This window comes from Poecile atricapillus, chromosome 10, assembly GCF_030490865.1.
Source record: "Poecile atricapillus isolate bPoeAtr1 chromosome 10, bPoeAtr1.hap1, whole genome shotgun sequence".
NCBI lineage: Eukaryota > Metazoa > Chordata > Aves > Passeriformes > Paridae > Poecile > Poecile atricapillus.
In genome coordinates, this window is record NC_081258.1 from 12883527 (window position 1) to 12903732 (window position 20206).

Genomic DNA, 20206 nt, shown 5'->3' on the forward strand with positions numbered 1-20206 from the left:
CCCTTTTCTGGCCGTGCCGGGCGGCGGGGCCGCACTCCGGCCGGGCCGCGGCAGCCCCGGCGCAGCGGTGGCGGTTCCTGGCCCCGGGGTTATGCGCAGGGGCGATGTTCCTGCCGGCTGGCGCTAGGCTCCTCCCGCGCTCCGGACGGAGCTCCTTCCTCAGCCTCCTCCTCCTGCTGCTGCTGCTGTGCCCTGGCGGCGAGAGCGCGCCGCGCCGCCGGCCCCCGGGGCCGCCCGTGGTGCTGGGTAAGAGCCGGGGGGCGGCGGGGCGGGCGCTGCGGGGCCGAGCTGAGTGCTCCGGCCCCGTTACCCGCTCCCGGCCGGGCGGCGCGGGGGGCCCGGAGCGCTGCGGGCTCGGCACGGCCGCGGGGAGCGCGCCCCGCCCGCTGCCGGCAGTGCCCGGGCTCCGCGGGCACCGGGCGGCGCAGAGCCCGCAGGAGCGGCGGCTCCGCAGCTGCCCCGGTGCTGGCAGCTCGGCTCGGCCCGGCCCGGCGGGGGGAAGTCCAGGCTGGGGCTGCCTTGGCCTGGCAGCGGGCGGGGGACAGACAAGGCTCGCTTTAATACGCCTCGAGCTCATTAAGTAACACCAGAGCATCCCTGCTTAAGTCTTTCCTCTCTGTAAACCTTTTGTGAAAGAGGTTGGAATCACATGTGAAAAGAGGAGTGGTTGCGTGTTCCAGCAGTTGAACTGTAAAATTAAAAAAAAAAAAGAGGCTTATTTCATCATATAATGTAAAAAACGAGTATTTCTTACTGGCCTGTGGTTTCACTTGTTATCACAAAATAGTTTGACTATGCAGGTAATATTCATATAATAGTTAATAAGTAATATTTGTTAGTTGCTTTTTTTTATCCATTGATAAGAAGGCATAAATAAATTTTAAGTGATTCAGTAACTTGTCTACTGAAACTGTAATTCTTAAGCATCCGAAGACAGCAAGTGCATTTGGTTACAGTAGTCTCAGTAGCCAGTCCTGTGAACATATTCACCATTCTGCATGTTCTTATTATTGAATAACCTTGGTGGTCACAAGGGAAGAAAAGCTAAGAAGATGGGGAAAAGGAGTATCAGTGGCCTGTTGTTTAGTGCAAGCTCCATTTCTTGATAATAATTTAGGTTCTGATGGTGACTTTGTTACTACTGTTACAAACTTCTGACTTAGAAGGGCAGACTCTAACACAGCATTTTAAAAAATGTTATTAGCTCAGGGAACAGTGTGTACAAATCCACAGTTCTTAACAGGCTGTGGAACTGAGTGAAAAGCTGTGGATTTGGAAGTAGAAACTGCAGAAGGATGTCTGAAGAAGCAGGAGTTAAAACAGGAAAATTCTTTGAATTCTCTCTGAGGAGGCTAGAAACAATCTTTTATGCCATCTTTCCACTCTGTAGTGCTGGGATGTAGCAATAGGCCTTGGCACTTGTTCGCGTGCAAGCTTCTTGATGACAGAGATGTTTTAGTTGCTGATACAATATTGAACTCTATCTGGGAAGTAATCGAAGATTTAAAAGCAATTGGGAGAAAGGGCTACTGATTGTAGAAGTGTGGATTTACTACTGATGGATCTACTGTAAGTATGTATGTTCCCTAAGGATGGTTTTAAGAACTGTGGCTGACCTACATTTTCTTAAAAGACATTCTGATAATAATGTGTGGCTGAGCACACATTCATCCTGAGTGCTTTACAACAGACTTTCTTGCTGTTATAGTGGATTTTCATCAAATGCTGCAGAACTTGCATCTCTTAGTCTTCTAGTCAGTCTCTGCATTTTAATATATGCTGTTTTTTCTGCTGCCCAGTCCTCATCCTTCTTGTATATGTGACATGTTAAAATAAGGTTTTTAGGAATGACTGTGATAAGGATGATTGAATGGCTTAGGAGAATCAATTAGAGAATCATTCTAAGTGCTGGCTTAACACGTATTTGGGGGAAGGGAGAAAAACCCACAACACCTGGATACACAGATGAAAAGATTCAGAGATGTAAGGCTGCATTATACAAGCCTGTACAAGCTTGAGATGAATTTGGAGCCCATACCAGGTGGGAATACAGAGTTGATCCTCCTGATTTATCAGGCTTGTATCTAGACTCCTAATTTCTCATATAAGGTAAGTTTTTAAAATAAATTTTTATCTTCCAGTAAACAGGTTCTCATGATCAAAACACTCACTCTTGATCTGTTTGGAGGTCAACACATCTTAGTATGAAGGGAAGTTAAGTTTGGTCATACTCTGTGTGTGGCAAGTTGGCCACCTGATCTTAAGGAATAAAGAAAGAAGAAATGCTATTTAAAGGAATGTTGTCAACATAGTGATCAATTCAGAAATGTTTTGGACCAGGGATGGTCACAAGACCCAGTGTAGCTTGCTCTCAAACTTTGTGTAATGACCTCACTTTGCAATTGCAATCCGTGCTTACCCAAGTAAAAGAGGGAGAACTAGAGCAGAATCTTGCAAAATATGGAGTGTTGCTCATATATGGGTAACTTTTGTTCTGCTGCCCAAGTACTGACAAAACTGCTGCCTCGAGGAGTCTCACATCTGAAAACAGCTGAGCTGCATGAATACAACCTTGTCACTCTTGGCCCAAGTTGTGATGGCAACAGTGCTCAGATTTGGAGAGCCACAGCTGGCTCAGGTGAAAGGTGGTTCTGTGGAGCAGCTGTGCCAGTCTAGCAGCTCATTAGTGCTCACCCAGCTTTCCTTCTATGTGTTTGTTGGCCACTTTGTGGAGTCCTTTGTCTTGCTAAAGCATGAGGAAATAACCTGGTGAGGAAGAAGTGATTAATTTTGTAGTTGAATTACTTTAATGGAGGACCTGGCACAAAGAACGTGGAAAGTGGCACCACACTGCTTGGATTAGGTTGTTTTTTAACCTGGTCTGTGCATCCTCGAGGTGCCTTAGTAGCAGGAGCTACTATGCCTGGAGCAACACCAGGCACCAAATTGCCATGGGTAGTAACTGACAGCAAAATACTGCAATGCAATTGCTTGGTTTTCTGAGATTTAAATAAAAAAGTATTGAAGTGTATTCATATAATAGTGATATCAGAGAAGAGGAAACAGGTGAAAGTCAAAACCTTACTTGCAGAGCCTGCTTGAAGGTCTGATACAAGGCACAATGCTCATTAAAACCTAAGGTGATTTTCTCAGATTCCTTCCCCAGGTGTTTTGGGGGAAAAGGAGACTAATTATGATGCTGACTTGCTTTTATGCTTTTTTAAGTGTTTTCTATTTAGCGACTAAGATATAATCATACAGGAAAATCTCCTTTAAGAACGAAAATAACCCACTGAAGGCTTCTGTTCTACTAAAATACCTACTAAAATATATATTACTTATATTCTGTGCAATTACTTCTGCATATCTGCTTTATATTTAGATTAACTATAATTTTTTACACTTCTCTTATCAGTTTGTTGATATTCAACAGCCTTGTCTTTAATGCTCATGTCAAGTAGTTTTTGTGGCTGTTCTTCCTCCTTCATTCTCTCATATAGCCCATCGATAATCACTGCACTCTATCTCATGTCTTGGATGTTTTTGGAGCTGATAACCCATCCTTATAAGATCAGTGTCAGATGCACTGAACTCTTTACCTTTTAGAGCTGACTCAACACAATAACTATATCAATGTTCTGATACCTTCTGCAAACAATTTGTTAGGTACTTGGCTAAAGTTTTCTAGAAAGACACCTAAATGAAGTTTGTTAATAATTGATTTACATGCAAAAGAGCTTTGCCTGTGAATTCCTGCTGACTGCTAATTGAGCTGTGTGTGTTTGTATGGTCAGCTGGCTAGATGTCAGGAGTGATTTAAATGTTTATGCCTCATGTGATCCAAGGTATCTGGAAGTATCATGTGAGACGTTGTTTGCTTTCTTGTTCCTAATTTTAAACAAGGCCTTTTCTGTGGCCGTCCATGAAATCTATGAGCTACTTGAAGACATCCTTCTCAGAGACCTGTAGTCAGAGTTTAAAATTAATTTCCTGGAAAGCTGGTTTATTTTGAAGGAAGACTAATTTATAGAACTAAAAAGATGACAGTTATTTGAGGAAATAATACTGGTTAAAAAGTTACAATAGTTGATAAATACCCAAAGGCATTTGCATTTCAGATAAAAGTAGTAAAAAAGTACCAACTGCTGGCCCTTTTTCTTTTTCCCCACAAAAAAATATCCAGGCTCCCCACCGTGTTATTAAATACGTACTTTTTTTTTTTTTTGCTCTTAGGATCCTCGTATTTGGACATTTTTCTTTGTTATCTGAACAGTCTTCAGGCAAGTCACTTTTAGGGTGCAATTTCCTTATTGTCTCTTGGTGGGAACTGTGAATCTGTCATTAAGACTTAAGGACTGTGATAGGCAGAAGTAGGACTGTATCCTAAAGCTAATTGCTGCAATTCACAGTCTGTTACCGCTCTTAAACTCTAGTGATATTTCTAAATGTGTTTTTCCATACAGTTTAATCATATAAAAACACATCCCAGAGGGAGATATACTAGTTTTGTCAGGGCACATAAGACCAAAAAGTTAGCCAAGGATACTATAAGTACTTCTATTTGATGTATTAGGGTGAGTTTTGTTGGGATTAGCATCTTTGTGAAAAAGGAAGATGTGCTAGAACTGATAGAACACAAAATTTTATGGAAACACTTTTTTTCTGCTGAGTAAGAAATCTAATTTTTCCAAATGTTGCAGTTCTGAAATCAATAGAGGAATTACACAGCTGCAAATCAGGGAAGCGGGGTTCTGCCAAAAATCTTGTCTTGGACATCCGGTCTTAACTAGTGCTGATGTATTTTGGAGAACTTCACAAACAAGTTATTTTGGGGTCAGTCTGCAGGCTTTAAAAAAAAAGAACTCTCTTTAATATTTCCAGCAAAAAGGCTTAGAAACCACAGATGCTGGTAGTTGAGAGGATGAGGAGAAAAACTGCATACAGATTATTCTGCCCTTGGGTACATCTTCTGTATGGCCTGAGAGCAAAGGGAGAGATGTTTTTCTACTGCTTTCATATTCCACCACAGAAAATTCGGAGAGCTGCATCCTTAACCTACAGAATTAATCTTCAGTATGATATTTTTTAACCTGTTACTTATAAAAAACCACTTCAGCCAAAATGTAAATCATTAACACTGTTAAACTGGGTGGGTTGAGGAGTGAAGATCTTGCATGTTTTTTTCCATAATATCAAAACCCAAAAGTTTGGTTCATATAATATTGTTTCCTATAGGTTCATCATGAACCATCTTCAGTTTGCAGGGTATACTTTAGAAAATAAAAAAGCCCCAAGCTGTGAATGATAGTGATTAGCAGTTTCGCTGTTAATATGGACATGTAAACATGACAAAAGCATTTTTGTTAATCCCTGCTTTACAAAGAAACATGCATCATACTTGACATGAATATTTTTTAACTACAGCATTTTATCTTTGCACAGGTAGAACTTGTCCCTTATCTTTTGTTTAGAATTGAAAAAATTGCCATTTTTCATCTTATTCCTTATCATCCCTTGAGTAAAAATCGGTATGTCATGTTTCTCGTCTTGTGTCCTGAATTGGACACAGGAGCAGAGCCTCTATCCTCCAGAAGCTTGAAGATAAAATATCTTAACTAAATGAAAGTTGCAGTTAATCTAAGATCATTCCATTAAGTGCAGGTGAGACTTTGTACAGTTTCCTGCTTTCAGTGCTTTTGTTGATATATGTATCTTGATTATAATCTGAAACTTCTTCAGCTGTGAGTTTTCCCTGCTCTGAGCAGGAGTGCTTGTGATTGATTGAGTGCAGTTTGGAAACCTCAGCAAGTTCTCCAAACTCTAATACCCCAGATGTTTGTGTAAGACTTTGAAGGGTATCTTTGCTGGAAGAACTTTATTTTTACCCAAGGAAGTGAGATTCCAGGCTAGAACAAAATGTCACTCTTCTTTGTTTTGTATTGAAACTGAAGACAAAATCAACCTGTTCTGTCCTTGGCAGGTCTGCTGCTGAAAGTGGCCAATCATGAAAGATTGATATAAATAGAATTACGTTCTGTTCCTTTTCCAATTAAAAGCACTGATATGGTAGAGGCACGAGACTGGAACAAGTTGTTGCCTTAGTTTTCTAAGCAATTACCAAGTAGGATTTTGTGAGGTTACAAGACTGAACTTCAGTAAACTCTTTCTAGGGTGTGATGCAATGCTGTAATCTCTCTTACTATGAGAGATATATACTTCCAGTATATCAGAGTCCTTGAAATATAACCTAAAATAAACCATGGTCAGCTACTGGGCCTTTTAACTTTTCACTTAAGGTGACAAAAATAAAGCCCCATAAAACCTAATGAGAAAGTAGAGGTAGTTAATAAAGAAATCCTGAGGTACATCTTGTGGTGCAGCATAACCTGCAGTGGTTGGAGGTTGTAAGAGTGTGGTTATCCGAAGTTTTGGCCTTTTTCAGTTCTGCAATAAGTTTTTTCTTAAAGTACATCTGGTTTTCCAGTTAAATTAGGCATTCTGCTGAAAGATATTATCTCTTTCCTTAAACCATTGCTTCAGTATCAGTGTATTATACAACTCAAACTGTTTTGTTTACTGGGGTATAGGGGGGAACAAATGTATGGGTAGACCTGCATTAAAAAAATTTAAAACTGAACATTGACTAGCACACCTTAAAAAGAGGGCTTTATGGACATGCAAGTAGTGGAGAAAACCCTTAAGAAGTACCTAACTTCTAGCTTTCTAATACAGAAAAACTTTTCAGATAATTAAATGTTTTTGCCTCTCTGGTTCTTGAGGAAAAAGATGACTAAATGTAACAGAATATAAGATGTTTCTCTGAAAACTTGATGCTGAAAATTGTTAGTGTTTGGTTAAGACTAATTCTTTTTGGGAAAATATTCCTGTTTCCATCTAGGGTTTAAAAAAATAATGAAGAATAAACTTTAGTCAAATGAATACTGGCATTTAATATATGCCTTAAGAAGGTGCAAATACCCAAGACCCTTTCCTCCAAGTGTTACTGATATAAGGTGTCCAAAGGTAAAAAAAGTAAAACTGTTGTTGCCAAAACGTGAATGTAAAAGATATGAAACTGCATTTTTATATTGTTAGCCAACAATGTTTTGTGTTGTAAAATTCTGGTCTTTTGTGAAGAAAAGATAAATAATATAAACGGATCTTTTTGCATTTCTAATGTCAAATTGATAGTTTGCAGGTAACTGTTTAAAGTGAACAAAGACTTGCATGTGCAGTTGTGATGCTCTGAAAAAACAGTTGTCAGAAAGATTCAGTTTGTGCTTGAAAACACAGATAAGTTTGTTAATGTCCTAAACAGTCTTTATTTTCATACCCAGGTGGGGGTTAATCTCTTTCTCCAGGCAACAACTGACAGAACGAGAGGACACAGTCTTAAGCTGTGCCAAGGGAAATATAGGTTGGATATTAGGAGAATTGTTTTTTACAGAAAGGGTGATAAAGTATTGGAATGGTCTGCCCAGGGAGGTGGTGGAGTCACCATCCCTGGATGTTTAAAAAATACTGGATGTGGCACTCAGTGCCATGGTCTGATTAAGGTGTTAGGGCTGGGTTGACTCGATGATCTTGAGGGTCTCTTCCAACCCAGTGATTCTGTGATGGCCTTGCATGCTCCTGTATAGTCTGTTGTTTGAAGTTAGGAGCTCTTCATCCAGAATTATGATGATCTACAGGTTGGTTTCTCAGCTAATGAGCTTTGAAAATATATATTTTCAGTGGAAAATGTATATATAGTACTTTCTTATATAGTATTTTTTTTCTCCAGTTACAAAACCTCATGGTGTCACTCGATACAGTGATAATGCATATAAGGGCTGCAGTATTTAGCTGTGGATACTGCAATTGAAAATGTTGTATGCTTTAATTAACTGCCTCCTTTTTATATCTTGCTCTCCTTTTTATATTTTTCAGTTCCGGGGGACTTAGGTAATCAGTTGGAAGCAAAGTTAGATAAGCCATCTGTGGTGCACTATCTCTGCTCTAAGAAGACAGACAGTTATTTTACACTCTGGCTGAATCTAGAATTGCTTCTGCCTGTCATCATTGACTGCTGGATTGATAATATCAGGTAAGATCAGAAATGTTGCTCTGTGCAGTTACATCCTTTCCTTAGGCTGATATGCAGAATGGCTGCCTGTAAATTCCTTTTCTGATTCAAGACCAGCGAGAGGGAAGACTTGGAATTCTGCTAGGTAGGCTAACAGGGTCTGAAGATGTAGCTTTGTTGTGTCTGAGGTAGCTGCAATTGCTGATGAGGAGCAGAGGCTCTCTTAGTTTTTACCACTTTCTCTTCTACCAGTGACTCAGTGTAGGTTTGAGCACTTGACAGACACTGCTATGGCCTTATCTCAAGGAGGAGGTGTTCTGCTTCTTTTTGGTTTATTTTTGCCAAGCAATAGGACAAGAGAAAATGGGGCAGAAACTGATGCATAGGAAGTTCCACTTGAAATATTTTGGTTTTAAAAATTGCCTAATTTAAAGCTTTCACACTGTTTCATAATTCAGTCTGCTTTATTAGTGTTCCTGTAAAAATAATAGAAATATATATGAAAACAAGGAATAATTAGCTGTTGCAATTAAAAACTATTGTATTGGCATGTTTCTCTTTTATGAATGTATTGAGCTGTTGTAAAGCAGTTTGGTTTGTCTTGCCCTATGCCTTATGAATTAGAGATTTTTTGTTAAGAGATTTGTGCATCAGTTTAGATTCTTAGACTCCATCTAGGGGCAAAAACTTGCATTCAGAAATGGCAATTGTATTGATACAGTACTAAAAACAAATCAACCCTCAACTATAATAATAGGGATGATTAAAGAAATAAACTCCTGACTCAATGCTGCAGATTCTTTACAACCTAAGTTGATTTGAAAAGTATTTAGACTCAGTATGTTTCCTGAGGTGCCAGTTGTTATTAATCAGGAAATAAAGTATTCTCTCTTGTTGCTATGGGTATTTTTAGTTAAATATAAATTAATTATTTTTAGGTAGTTAATATTTTTGATGTCTGATTTAATAGATATTTTAGTCCTACTGCCACATTCCTATGCCCTTTATAAGGTTATTTTTCCATTTTGTGGCTTGATGCAAAGTCTAATGGTATAGAAATATATAAAGTAGCTTATATTTTAAAGATGAAGTTCAGTCGTATGTCCATATGTTCTGTTTTACAGAGACAAAATGTCTTAGATTTTGCACATGAAGCATTAAAGTAATTGTTTGCACTGTATAACCTCTTAGCCATGAGAGTACTCTGGTCATGTCTGCTTTGGTTGGGTTTTTTCCTCCTTCTGAGTAACAGCACTTAAAGTTCTTGTACTGCACTCAGAATGTAAGACGCAGTGTAGCTGAGTGTTGTCATGTGGCAATAAAACATGTTTCATGGTTTTTTTTTCATTGTTTTCTTCCCCTCCTCCCCAGGCTAGTATATAATCGAACAAGTAAGATTACAGAACCACCAGATGGAGTGGATATCAGAGTCCCAGGATTTGGGCAGACATTTTCCTTGGAATTTCTTGACCCAAGTAAAAGGAGTGTTGGTATGTACAAGCTGTGTCTGGAGGGCTTTGTCACTTGGAGGGTTTTTCTAGTTTGTCTTTATGCAACAACCTTCTGAAATGAGATTTCAAATTACAATTCAGTGAGCTCACTTGGCTTTTAAGAGTTTTCATTGCATTGTATTGTTTTGTTTGTTACGTGGCCTGATAGCTTGAGGCAGGAAAATTCCATGTTATTTAGTGTTCTGTCAAACCTAAGTTTGCTGGATGAAATCTGAGTGGGCATATTGAGGACACATGCTTTCTGAAAATGAGATGAGTTGTGTAGAAAATTCTGTGACAGAAGCTTGACAAGCAAAACTGAAATAAAAGCTCAAGTTCTGAGTAAGCGTAAGATCTTTGGCCTTAGGAATGGGTTAATTGGATTGGGAGATACGGTACCGCAGTGTGCAGCTCCTTGTATTTTGCTGGTGTCAGAATAATCATATAGTGGCATTTGTGCTGCAAAAGATTAATGTGTTTGCAGGGTTGTTTGTTTGGTGCTTTTGTAGAAGTCATGTTTCAGAAAACACTGAGTTTGGTAAGCTTTTGTGAGTTGTTCTTTGCCATGGCTGAAAACTGTGAGGAGTTGAATAGTCAGTAATGCACTGAGCTTCACGTGGTGTATAACATGGATCTGTCCTTTAAGGGCAGTGATGTGCTTAATGATCTACACTAGGTCACTCTTATAACTAGAGCAGGGCTGTGATTAAATACTCCACTTGAGGCACTGTATGATAAACATTCCAAACTAACGAGCGAGGTTCTGTTCAAAACTTAAATATGACTCTGATGTTCAGTTGACTGTTCTGACACTGTTAGTGGATGCATTTAGTCCTGGGAATACTTAAATCCTATGTGTCAAACTTGTAATAAGTAACATCTTTCAATATGCAGTCTGCAACTGTTTTCCTTTTTGCTATAAAAGCTTTATGTTCAGTTACTTAAGTCTTAGTCCAGAAATAACAAAAATAGTTTTGGGATAGTTTCCAAAGTTCTGCCCTGGGGTATATGGTAAGCATTTGTTTCCAAGCATAAATGTTGGTGAGGTCCAGGCCAACTGTTATACCCTACCTGATGTTAATTTACAATCAACAAAAGCTATGACTGACGAAAACCCCTCAGAAATTATTATCTTGCAGTTCAAGAGTAAACTTTCTTCTGCTGAGTGAAATTTATCCACTTTGTGTATACTATTATTGGCTGCCAAAACGTTTGAGAGGTCAGCCAACTAGTAAGAAGTTTTAGTAGTGATATTCTCTCAATTTTGGGGGATAGTGAGCATAACTCATTTTGTTTAGTATGTGTGCAGCTTTCTAGATTATTAAAGGCAAACTGCAGGTTTAATGTGTACATGTGGTATCAGATAATGCCTCTGGAACTTTGTTTTGCAGTAGTGCCTGACAGCTGCTTCTCACACTAACCTTGTTACTCTTGTGTTTCTCTCTTATCTGATATTTACAGGAAGTTACTTTTATATGTTGGTGCAGAGTTTAGTGGATTGGGGCTACAAACGTGATGAAGATGTAAGAGGAGCGCCTTATGACTGGAGAAAGGCACCAAGTAAATAATATACTGTTACTTTAACGAAATTTTGACTCTTCTAGCCAGAAAATAATGTATTGAATCTCTTATCCCATCCTTTACAATTATATTTAAAACTTAATTTTGTTTAGCTCCTGGAGCTTGGGTACTCCTGGATGCAAATGCAAGCTCAGGGTTGTGAGCTTGTTTTATTTTTTTTCTTCTTTAAACAACTTGCTACTTAAAACCTGCTTAAAAACAGAACAAAACAACAGAAAAAAACCCATTTCACCAAAGCACATGCACACAAAACCAGCACCCCTCCCATTTAATAGTGGAATTTCTAAAGTCTTCATTATTAATTCCACAGACAGTTCAACACAGTTATTTGAAAGCTTATTTTTTTAAAGCTCAGCATTCACAATTAATAATGATCACTGTGCAATCTGTTTGTTTTAGATGAGAATGAAGACTATTTTGTGGCACTTCGCAAGATGATAGAGTTACTGTATGAGCAATATGGAAGCCCTGTTGTCCTGATTGCCCACAGTATGGGGAATATGTACACCCTGTACTTCCTCAACCGCCAGCCTCAGGATTGGAAAGACAAGTACATCAAGGATTATGTATCATTAGGTGCTCCATGGGGAGGAGTGGCTAAAACTCTCCGTGTGCTGGCTTCAGGTAGGTAATTTGAGACTTTGCCCTGTGTTTGGTGTGTAGTGCACGATACTAATGAGACTGTTGACTGTAAGAGACTGCAGGATGAGAGTTTAAGGTACCATGAAGGGAAAAATACCTTTTTGTAAGTGATGACAACTTAATGTTTCAAGCCTTGCAACCCAGTTATTTTTCATAGTAGGGGTAGACTGAGATTTCTCACGGCCTGTAACCAGGAGCTTTCTCCCTTCTTGACCTCTCCTGACCTCTTTTCAGCAGATAGTTGTGCTGTCTGCTGTTTGGCCTGATGCCTTCTCTTTCTGTTCCTTCTGCCACCAGCCTGATTTTACTCTGTTCAGTATTGTGAAACTACCAAGGACTTCAGAGCATTCAGCAGTTTCTTTTGATTAAAGATCACACAGCTGCTTGAGGATAACATTAAAGGAAATTTGTAGAGATGGTGGGGAACCGGTATCCACAGTGTAAACGTCAGGCAAAAGTTACAGCTCTACAGATTAGCAAAATTAATCTTTGGGCTCTTGGGTTTAGCACACTGGATATAGCAGAGACTAAAAAACAAAAACATTGAATAAAGCAGCACAGTGTGCTTCACTAAGTAACTGAAAATGACTGATGCAAAATGTCACTTACCCAATCATGTGATACCATAGTTGCATCATGTGCTTTAACATTTAGTTCTCGATTTTCTGGCTTGGTTTTGTAGCTTGTTTCTGACTTGTTAGCTTTGGATATCCACTATCTTCTTCCTAATCAAAGCTGACATCAAAAATTGGACTTCATCAAAATGCAAAACACACAGCAAGAGCCAGCCATGCATGGACAGAGCAAAGAATACTTTGCTTAGCAAAGGCATTTGATTCTGAACAGTAGTGCACTACTCCATTACTAATTAGAAGACTTGACTCAATGCAAATATCCAATTTACACATTAAGTTGTTGGAATTCTGCTGTAAAAATTGATTGCCCTTTCCCCCAGTCTTTGTCTGACATATTTGCTTGCTACAGAAATGGCAAGATGTGAACAATGTTGATATCCACCTCATAAAATGACAATTATATGAAATTCCATAGTCCCATATCTGTTGGATTAAACTTTTGTGCTTCATACTTTGTCTATGCTTTATAATTCATGTCAAGCAAAGTGGCTAATTCTACTAATGCATAATGAATAGCTAAATTCCTATTAAAATGTAATGTTTTAATCTGTGTATCTGTTCTACTAAACATGTTTTAGTTTTTCCATGTTTTTTGAGCAGAAATATAAGAATCATGTGGGAAAGTTACATGGGCAAACATAATATCAGAATGTACAGTTTTAGGCTGTTTCTGTCTCTGTAATAAAGCACCACCATCAGCCCTTGGAATGCATTAATCTGTTTAAGAGTTTTTAAAGTTATCAGGGCTAGTATACCAAAGTACTGCATTTCAGCAGGAAAGACAAGGCACTCTATGAATGCATTCTTTCTGCTCCCATTCCTGTTTATAATATGCGATGCCAGGAACTTCATGTCAAATCCACAGCTGTGTTATCAAAGTGGTAAGCAGTACACAGGTGGAGTTGTTTTCTGGAGATTTGTGATACTTTCAGCTACTTGTGCATGAACTTTGCTGGACACCACTACAGTGGGCAAAGGCACAAAGCTCATGGTGGTTTGTTTCTATTTTGAACATGTTGAAAGATGGAAATGTTAGCAGTGTCTTCCTTCCACCTAATGTTTTGTTGACTGTTATGTCTGCTGACTTAAATGTGGTGTTGGCCATTCTGTATTTCTTTACCTATGAGAAAAGCAAAGGATTTGAGAAGCACTTTGTAACAGTTCTGTAATAGAAGGCTGGGATAGTCAAGTTCTGTGTTTGATTATTCTACTGGAAATAAGTCTTGTACACATTCCTTTCATTGTTCAGTTTAGAACTTGGGCTTTCTCTGCTGAAAACTGCCAAGCAGTGTTCAGCGCTTTAGCGTTGAGAGTGCACAGTGAAGTGGTTACACCACACAGTATCATGAGACCCGTTTTTCAGGACCTTTATGATTCTTGCAGTGCATTTGAGTTTTCTCTGCTGTTTTAGACTAGCAATGTCTCCATTTAGTCCTCCTAAAGATGGCACTACTGTGCTTTGTGTTTCCTTGCTGAAGCAATAGTGCCACCCCATGGAATTGAAATAGCACTAGAGTATATTTTTCAGGAATAGTGGTTTCAGTTGCAACATTTCAATATTCTTATGGCATGGTTGACCTGCACCACCTGGATCTAATAATAGAAAATAAAACTGAAAGTTCAGCTGACAAAAGAATTGGGGTATGACAGACACTGTGATAATGAAAACAAACAAGGAATATAAACTCGTGTTTGTCTCAGGCATTTGGTTTTGGTTATTTTTTTTTTTAAAAGTAATCACTGTATTTATTAAGCAGCTTTTTATTTTGTGAAGCTGGAAGAGCAGTTGTTAAAATATGCAGAAAGGTGCATATAAATTATCACTTAGTCATGTGTTAATTTAAGCCATTTGTTTCAGTCATTCATCAACTCATATTTAATTTTTGAAGTTATTAAAAGTCAGTTTATAGAAGTTAATTTACGAGACAATCATAAATGAGTAAAAACTTTTCAAGTTGTCTCTGTATGCCAGAGGAACAAACTTGTTATTCATGTTATCACCATGAGTGCTAGTAATTGCTGCTGATTAAGATTGATGTCTTGCTTTATGGATAATGAAATTCCACTTTTTTCCCTAAGGTGACAACAACCGAATCCCTGTTATCAGTTCACTCAAGATCAGAGACCAGCAGAGATCAGCAGTTTCCACAAATTGGATGCTCCCCTACAACTACACGTGGCCTCCAGACAAGGTCTTTGTAAGCACACCCACAGCTAACTACACTATCCGGGATTACTGGAAGTTCTACAGGGACATCAATTTTGAGGATGGCTGGCTGATGAGGCAGGACACGGAGCACCTGGTGTACCACATGACCCCGCCCGGGGTGCGCATCCACTGCCTGTATGGCACCGGCGTGGAAACCCCTGATTCTTTCCATTATGAAAGCTTTCCTGACAGAGAACCCAAGATTTTCTACAGCGATGGGGATGGGACAGTGAACTTACAGAGTGCCTTGCAATGTAGAAAGTGGGTGGACATGCAAAAACAGGAAGTGGTGATGTTTGAGCTTTCAGGAAACGAGCACATTGAAATGCTGTCCAATGATACTACTATCTCCTATGTGAAAAAGCTGCTCTTTAATTTGTGATAACCTTGTGTTAATAGTTAGTTTCCTCACCTGTGATGCCTTCCCTTAAATATGGGGAAATGCCTTTTAATCCCTTGATATTTAGATATTTGAATTATTTATTTTGCTTTTTTAAAAGGTTGTGTTCAAGTTGCTTGGTGTTCTAAATGATTGTTTGTCTTTGATTTGTGTTCATGATGCTTCATGGTATTTTCACATTCTGCAAATTTTGTCAAATATGCATTTTGGTGCCTCTGGTGTGGTGTCCAATGGTCATACAGACTTTCATTTGGAGACTGTGCAGCTCCTTGCACATACCACATGGAGTCATAGACCTCAGAGTTCCTTTGTGTGGTCTTTGCAGGTTTGGAGTGGAAGACTAGGAAGGATGGCAATTTAGGATGCCCAAGGTAATGGTATTAACAATTTGGCAAACACAGTAAGCTTTTTAAAGGGTCTTGCATATTCTGATCCACAGTGCCCAGTGGATTAGTTTGTAAATGTGCATATCTACTGGGTAAAATAGGGAAGAGGTCTGCCTGGAACTGTGCTACCATTGTTGTAATCCAGACTTCTATATATTACAGCCTGGGAGGGGAAAAGATAGGTGTGTGAATTACTTGAAGCTTCTTTATTAGGAGCCCTACTGGGTTATTTTAGAAAGAAGGAATTGTTTGCTCATCAATTTCTAGAATCCCTGATTGCATGCGGTCTGGGGTCTGAGGAATTCTCAGCCGGGGCTTTATTTCTCAATGAGGGAATGAAACTAAACTGTGGTTGGTGCTTGTAATAACTATAGCAGTGTGGAGCACATAAATCAAAACTAATTGAATACTGGCAAACAATCTATAAGGTATGGAATTGCATTTCTGGGTGGAAAACCACCTCCTGTAGTGGAAACGATAATGGATGGTGGGCAGTATTTAAAGAAAAGTGAACTTCTGAAACAGAGTGGGGAATGGAAGACAGCATAATGTTGTATGGAGTATAAACCTTGTTCTCAGTTGAATACTTTGGCTCTGATCCAGTCACCTGACTAAGCCATGAGTAGATCACCATGGCATTACACTGAAAATAAATTTTTGCTTTAGGACTAAAAGTAATTTCCCATAGATTAAAAGTTTCATTTTTGCTGCTTCAAGAAGTTGGGACATATGGTTCCTTAAATGTTCCTATACATTGCTGAACATGCAATTCTGTAATTTCCTACAGTGTTGTTCTACTCAATGTTAAAATAGTAATTTCACCTCTGACCTCCACAGAAGTGCCGGCCTAAAGGCCATCATATTTACCACCTTGATTACAGAAGTCCTGTTGGAGAAATAGTTATACTCAAAAATTCTCTCTTGCTTGCTTTAAACCAGTCACCCGGTCAGACTGCACTTAGTTTTCTGAAAACACAGCTTTGAATGCTTTCAAAATGCTAGGTTGTCCAAGAAAAAAATATTTTAAGAGTTTCAGAAACTCATCAAACTATTAAGGATTCATTACTTAAGAAACTGAATTTGTCCAAAGGCTTAGCTATTTTGGTAGCATGCCTAAAATGTTTTTCTGCCATTGGACATATCAATAAGATGTATGAACTGATGGGCTTGAACTTCTGCTGTTGTAGAATTGAACCAGGAGGTAGTTTTAAGGCTTTAGGTTTAATTCAGAAATCTCTTGTTAATTCAAAACAATTTGAAGTAGAGCCATCAACAAGCTAAATATCTTACTAGGTTTTAAATTCCTTATGTAGCTTTATTTCCCGCTCTGTGTTTTTTCCTAGTGCTTCTGTTGAGGGAAGGTAGACATTTTCCTCATTTTTAGAATGGATCATTAGTCTTGTCCTCACTTGCCCAGGACCCTAAAGTCCAGCAGCAATGTCACCTAGACTTTTCCAGAGTAACTACTGAGTTGCCCACAGCCTTTGTAATGTGTAATTGTTGAAGTGAAAAAAAATAGAAACAAACAAACCACAACCAATCAACCTAAACAACCAATCGCCACAGAATAAGAAACCCTACAACAGTAAGGAGAGGGGAGAAAAAAACCCCAACCCCCATAAAAAAATTGCCACAAAGAATTGCCCTTTAGCCAAGTGATCTGTTTGATGCAGGGCTTGTCAGCTGGATAAGCTTCAGGCTTGTGTTCCAAGACTGCTTGAGGATGATAAAGCTCTTCCTTGGTCTGATTCAGTTTTTGAATAAATGGCTATTTGACCAAATTACAGAAAACATCTAATCACAATCTGTACTTCTTGCTGAAGGAGAAGGCCTATTAATGAGCACTAGATTTGAGTGGAGCTGGAGGCTGTATTGCAGGATACCAACATAGACATCAAGGGCTGAAAAATGAGAAAACAGTGTAGGTAAATGATTCTTAACCTGATCTGGAGAATGCTTGTTCTTTTTTCTCTTTCTTTTTCTTTGGTACTTTTTGTGACCCAAAAGAAGAAAAAAAGCACAACTCTCCTATTATTTTCTAATTTTGGCAACCTAGTACTGTGTTCCTGAGATTAGTTGCTGTATTTTTAACCTAAGGATTTCTAAACCAGTTTTCCATTAGTAGACAAGCCCTAGAGTGTCTCCTTAAACTTATGATAGTTATTGTGGTAAAATGAAGCTGAGGGTTTTTCAAGGCTTTTATTTGTTTGTTCTGTTGTTTGTCACTATAAAGCCTTGTTGTACTGTTGTAAAGAAATGTGTGTACCTGAGTCCTAAGTATTGTGTGAGAGCAAGCACAGCACCTCTGGTGTTCCTTGGATGTGGTGCATCTGCAGGCTGTAGTTCTATGTGCAGAAAGTGTGGAGGCTTTTGGGTTTATTTTCCCCCTACCAAATGATTATCAGCCCTTTAATTTCCTGCTGTTAGGATGCAGTTCTCATTGAAAAGTGAACGCATTATTCCAGTTGCAGAAATGGAACCACTGCACTCTGCATGTGAGGAGTGGCTGCTCTGTGCAGCAGATCCTCTGCAGGGACAGTCCTGAGCATTACTGTTACAGATCTGCTGCAGCCACAGGCATTGAGCTGTCTTGATTCTTGTGGGGAGAGAGATCTGAAAAAAGAATCTTTAAGGAGAATGTGGCACTTTGATAAGAGGATTAACTCAGGTGCTTTGCCACGCTGCACAGCTGAAATGTCTGAATTCACTAATGTATCTTTGTTATATCTAAAGCATTAATTATGTGTCTCTTTCCATAATTTTCACGTAGTTTTATTCTTCCAGGATATTTTCAGAAACCAAAACTAGTCTTGAGGACCAAATGTGTTTATTTTTGACAACATGTATAGAAAATGCTGAAGAAGCTTTCAGCTGTCATTGTAGTCGTTCTGAAGAGGTTCAGAGTCACTATGTGATTCTGTATAAAAACAGAAAGCTTCAATAACTAGCAATAATTGCAAAGGATTTGCAGACCAAAGGAAGGAATGTTTGGTATTAAGGTAGTTCTTGGAGCACAGTGTGTTCAAGGCCCTCTTAAATTCAGGGAATGTTTGGCAGTGACTTTGCTGCTCTACACTAACCAGTATTTTGTACAGAACATATTCTGAGGCCTGGCATTTTATATGTTCTTGTGTATGAATGTGTTCAATAGATTTTGAATATTTTATTGTCAAATTTGATAATATAATAAAGTTGATCTAATACAGATTGTCTCCTATTGTGAATTAATGTGCTGTCTCAGTTCTCAGAAGAAATGAAAACTTGATGTTGTTTTTGCTTCCCTAAAGATGCTTGGTGCCTCTCAGTAATTATTTCTTGCTTAATCTCCCACATGCACCTACTGTCTTGTGGTACATGTGGAGCTCACTGTTAATTGTTCTTGAATTTATAGAGGTCTGGGATTGAGACAATTCAATTTCTTTTTGCTTGCATCTTACTTGCTTGCCTTGTGTTAAAAAAAGTTCTTAGGATACCTTCTGCTCAGGTAATTATTTTGAAATTAGTTCCTCAGTTGTGAAGTGTTTTAAATGCCTGCAGTTACCTTTACACTGTTGGTTTCCAAACTGATCCACAAACCCATGCATGATGACGATACAGTTTTATAGTTGTATAAAACAATCTTCTTCCAATTAGAAATAGTGCATTGTGGCTCTGAAGAAACTGTAATGCTAGACTGTGAGCATCTGAGGTTTTTTTTTTTATTAACTGTAATACCAGTTAAGTGTTAGTGACTGTTGTTCCTGTCTGTGCCCTAGGTGCACTATTTGGACATCTTGTCCCAGCACAGATCTTGTTCATGCATGCCTCAAGGTTCCTGATCCTGTATGATTGCAGGAAAAAGGGCAGTGTGGCCTTCCTCCAGCTCCCTATTAATATGGGGAAGGTCCTGCACTAAAGTCATGTGCCAGTTCTTGCAAGAAGCTGGAAAGGCTGAGAGCACAGGGAAGAGGAGGACAGGATGATAAAAGGCCTGGTAGAGTGATGCAAAGCCATGAGAGAGACACATGTGATCGAATGCTGGAGTATGGGTGTAACACTGGAGTTAGCACAGCTTGTGAGACCTTCAAGTAACAAAATTACAGTTACAGATTGTCTGATGCTATTTTGCTGTTCCATCTTAGATTATTTCATTAATGATGGGATTGCAGTTTTGAGAAAGTAAGTTAACTTTCCCTTGCTTGAGTTGTGGCCTTTTCCTCCAAAGGCCTAGGTTAATAGCTCACTTTGGTTTAAGACTGATGTCTCTTTTGGTCATTCAGATCAACAAATGAGCTAACTGGAATGTTTAGCTCCCAAATCAACATCTTTAGGGAAAACCAGAATGTAGTATGAGCCCAGGAAATATAAGAAATTAATATGCAATGTTTTACTAAAAATAGTGATGTTAAGTTTGTTTTAATTGTTTATATATAAGTGTATCTAAATATGCAGTAGAGGGCAGTAGTATATAAGTTACAGAGGGTTTTTAGGTAACGTTGAATGGCATCTGTGTTAATTTCACCTGAGAGATACAGGATTACAGGGAAGTGAAGACCTAAGTTTGATACCCACAAAAAGTTACCTGCTCTGAAGCAATTGTACATATGTAGACTCTGCTACTGGAGGAACTTCTGATGTAAAAAGCAAGAAACCAGCTTGATTCAAATTTGAGTAAAACAATCTAAGGCATGAATTAGATATTCACTCCCATTATACATGCTCAGATTAAAGCACAAGGTGGACATTACAACTCCATGGAGGGGTTTGGTGTATAGTAGTATGATGTACAAAACAGATAATATATTTTTTAAAAAGTGCT

The 20206-nt window shown here is 38.8% G+C and overlaps 1 protein-coding gene across 1 annotated transcript; it reads left to right on the forward strand.

Annotated features, from left to right (window-relative positions):
• The first annotated feature begins 8 nt into the window (after nucleotides 1-8).
• On the forward strand, nucleotides 9-18613 carry PLA2G15 (phospholipase A2 group XV). The gene is made up of 6 exons (XM_058845699.1): nucleotides 9-246; nucleotides 7930-8086; nucleotides 9437-9555; nucleotides 11017-11115; nucleotides 11536-11760; nucleotides 14493-18613. Exons 1-6 carry the CDS (start codon nucleotides 105-107, stop codon nucleotides 15002-15004), a joined length of 1254 nt encoding a protein of 417 aa, XP_058701682.1. The 5' UTR covers nucleotides 9-104; the 3' UTR covers nucleotides 15005-18613.
• Nucleotides 18614-20206: the final 1593 nt, after the last annotated feature.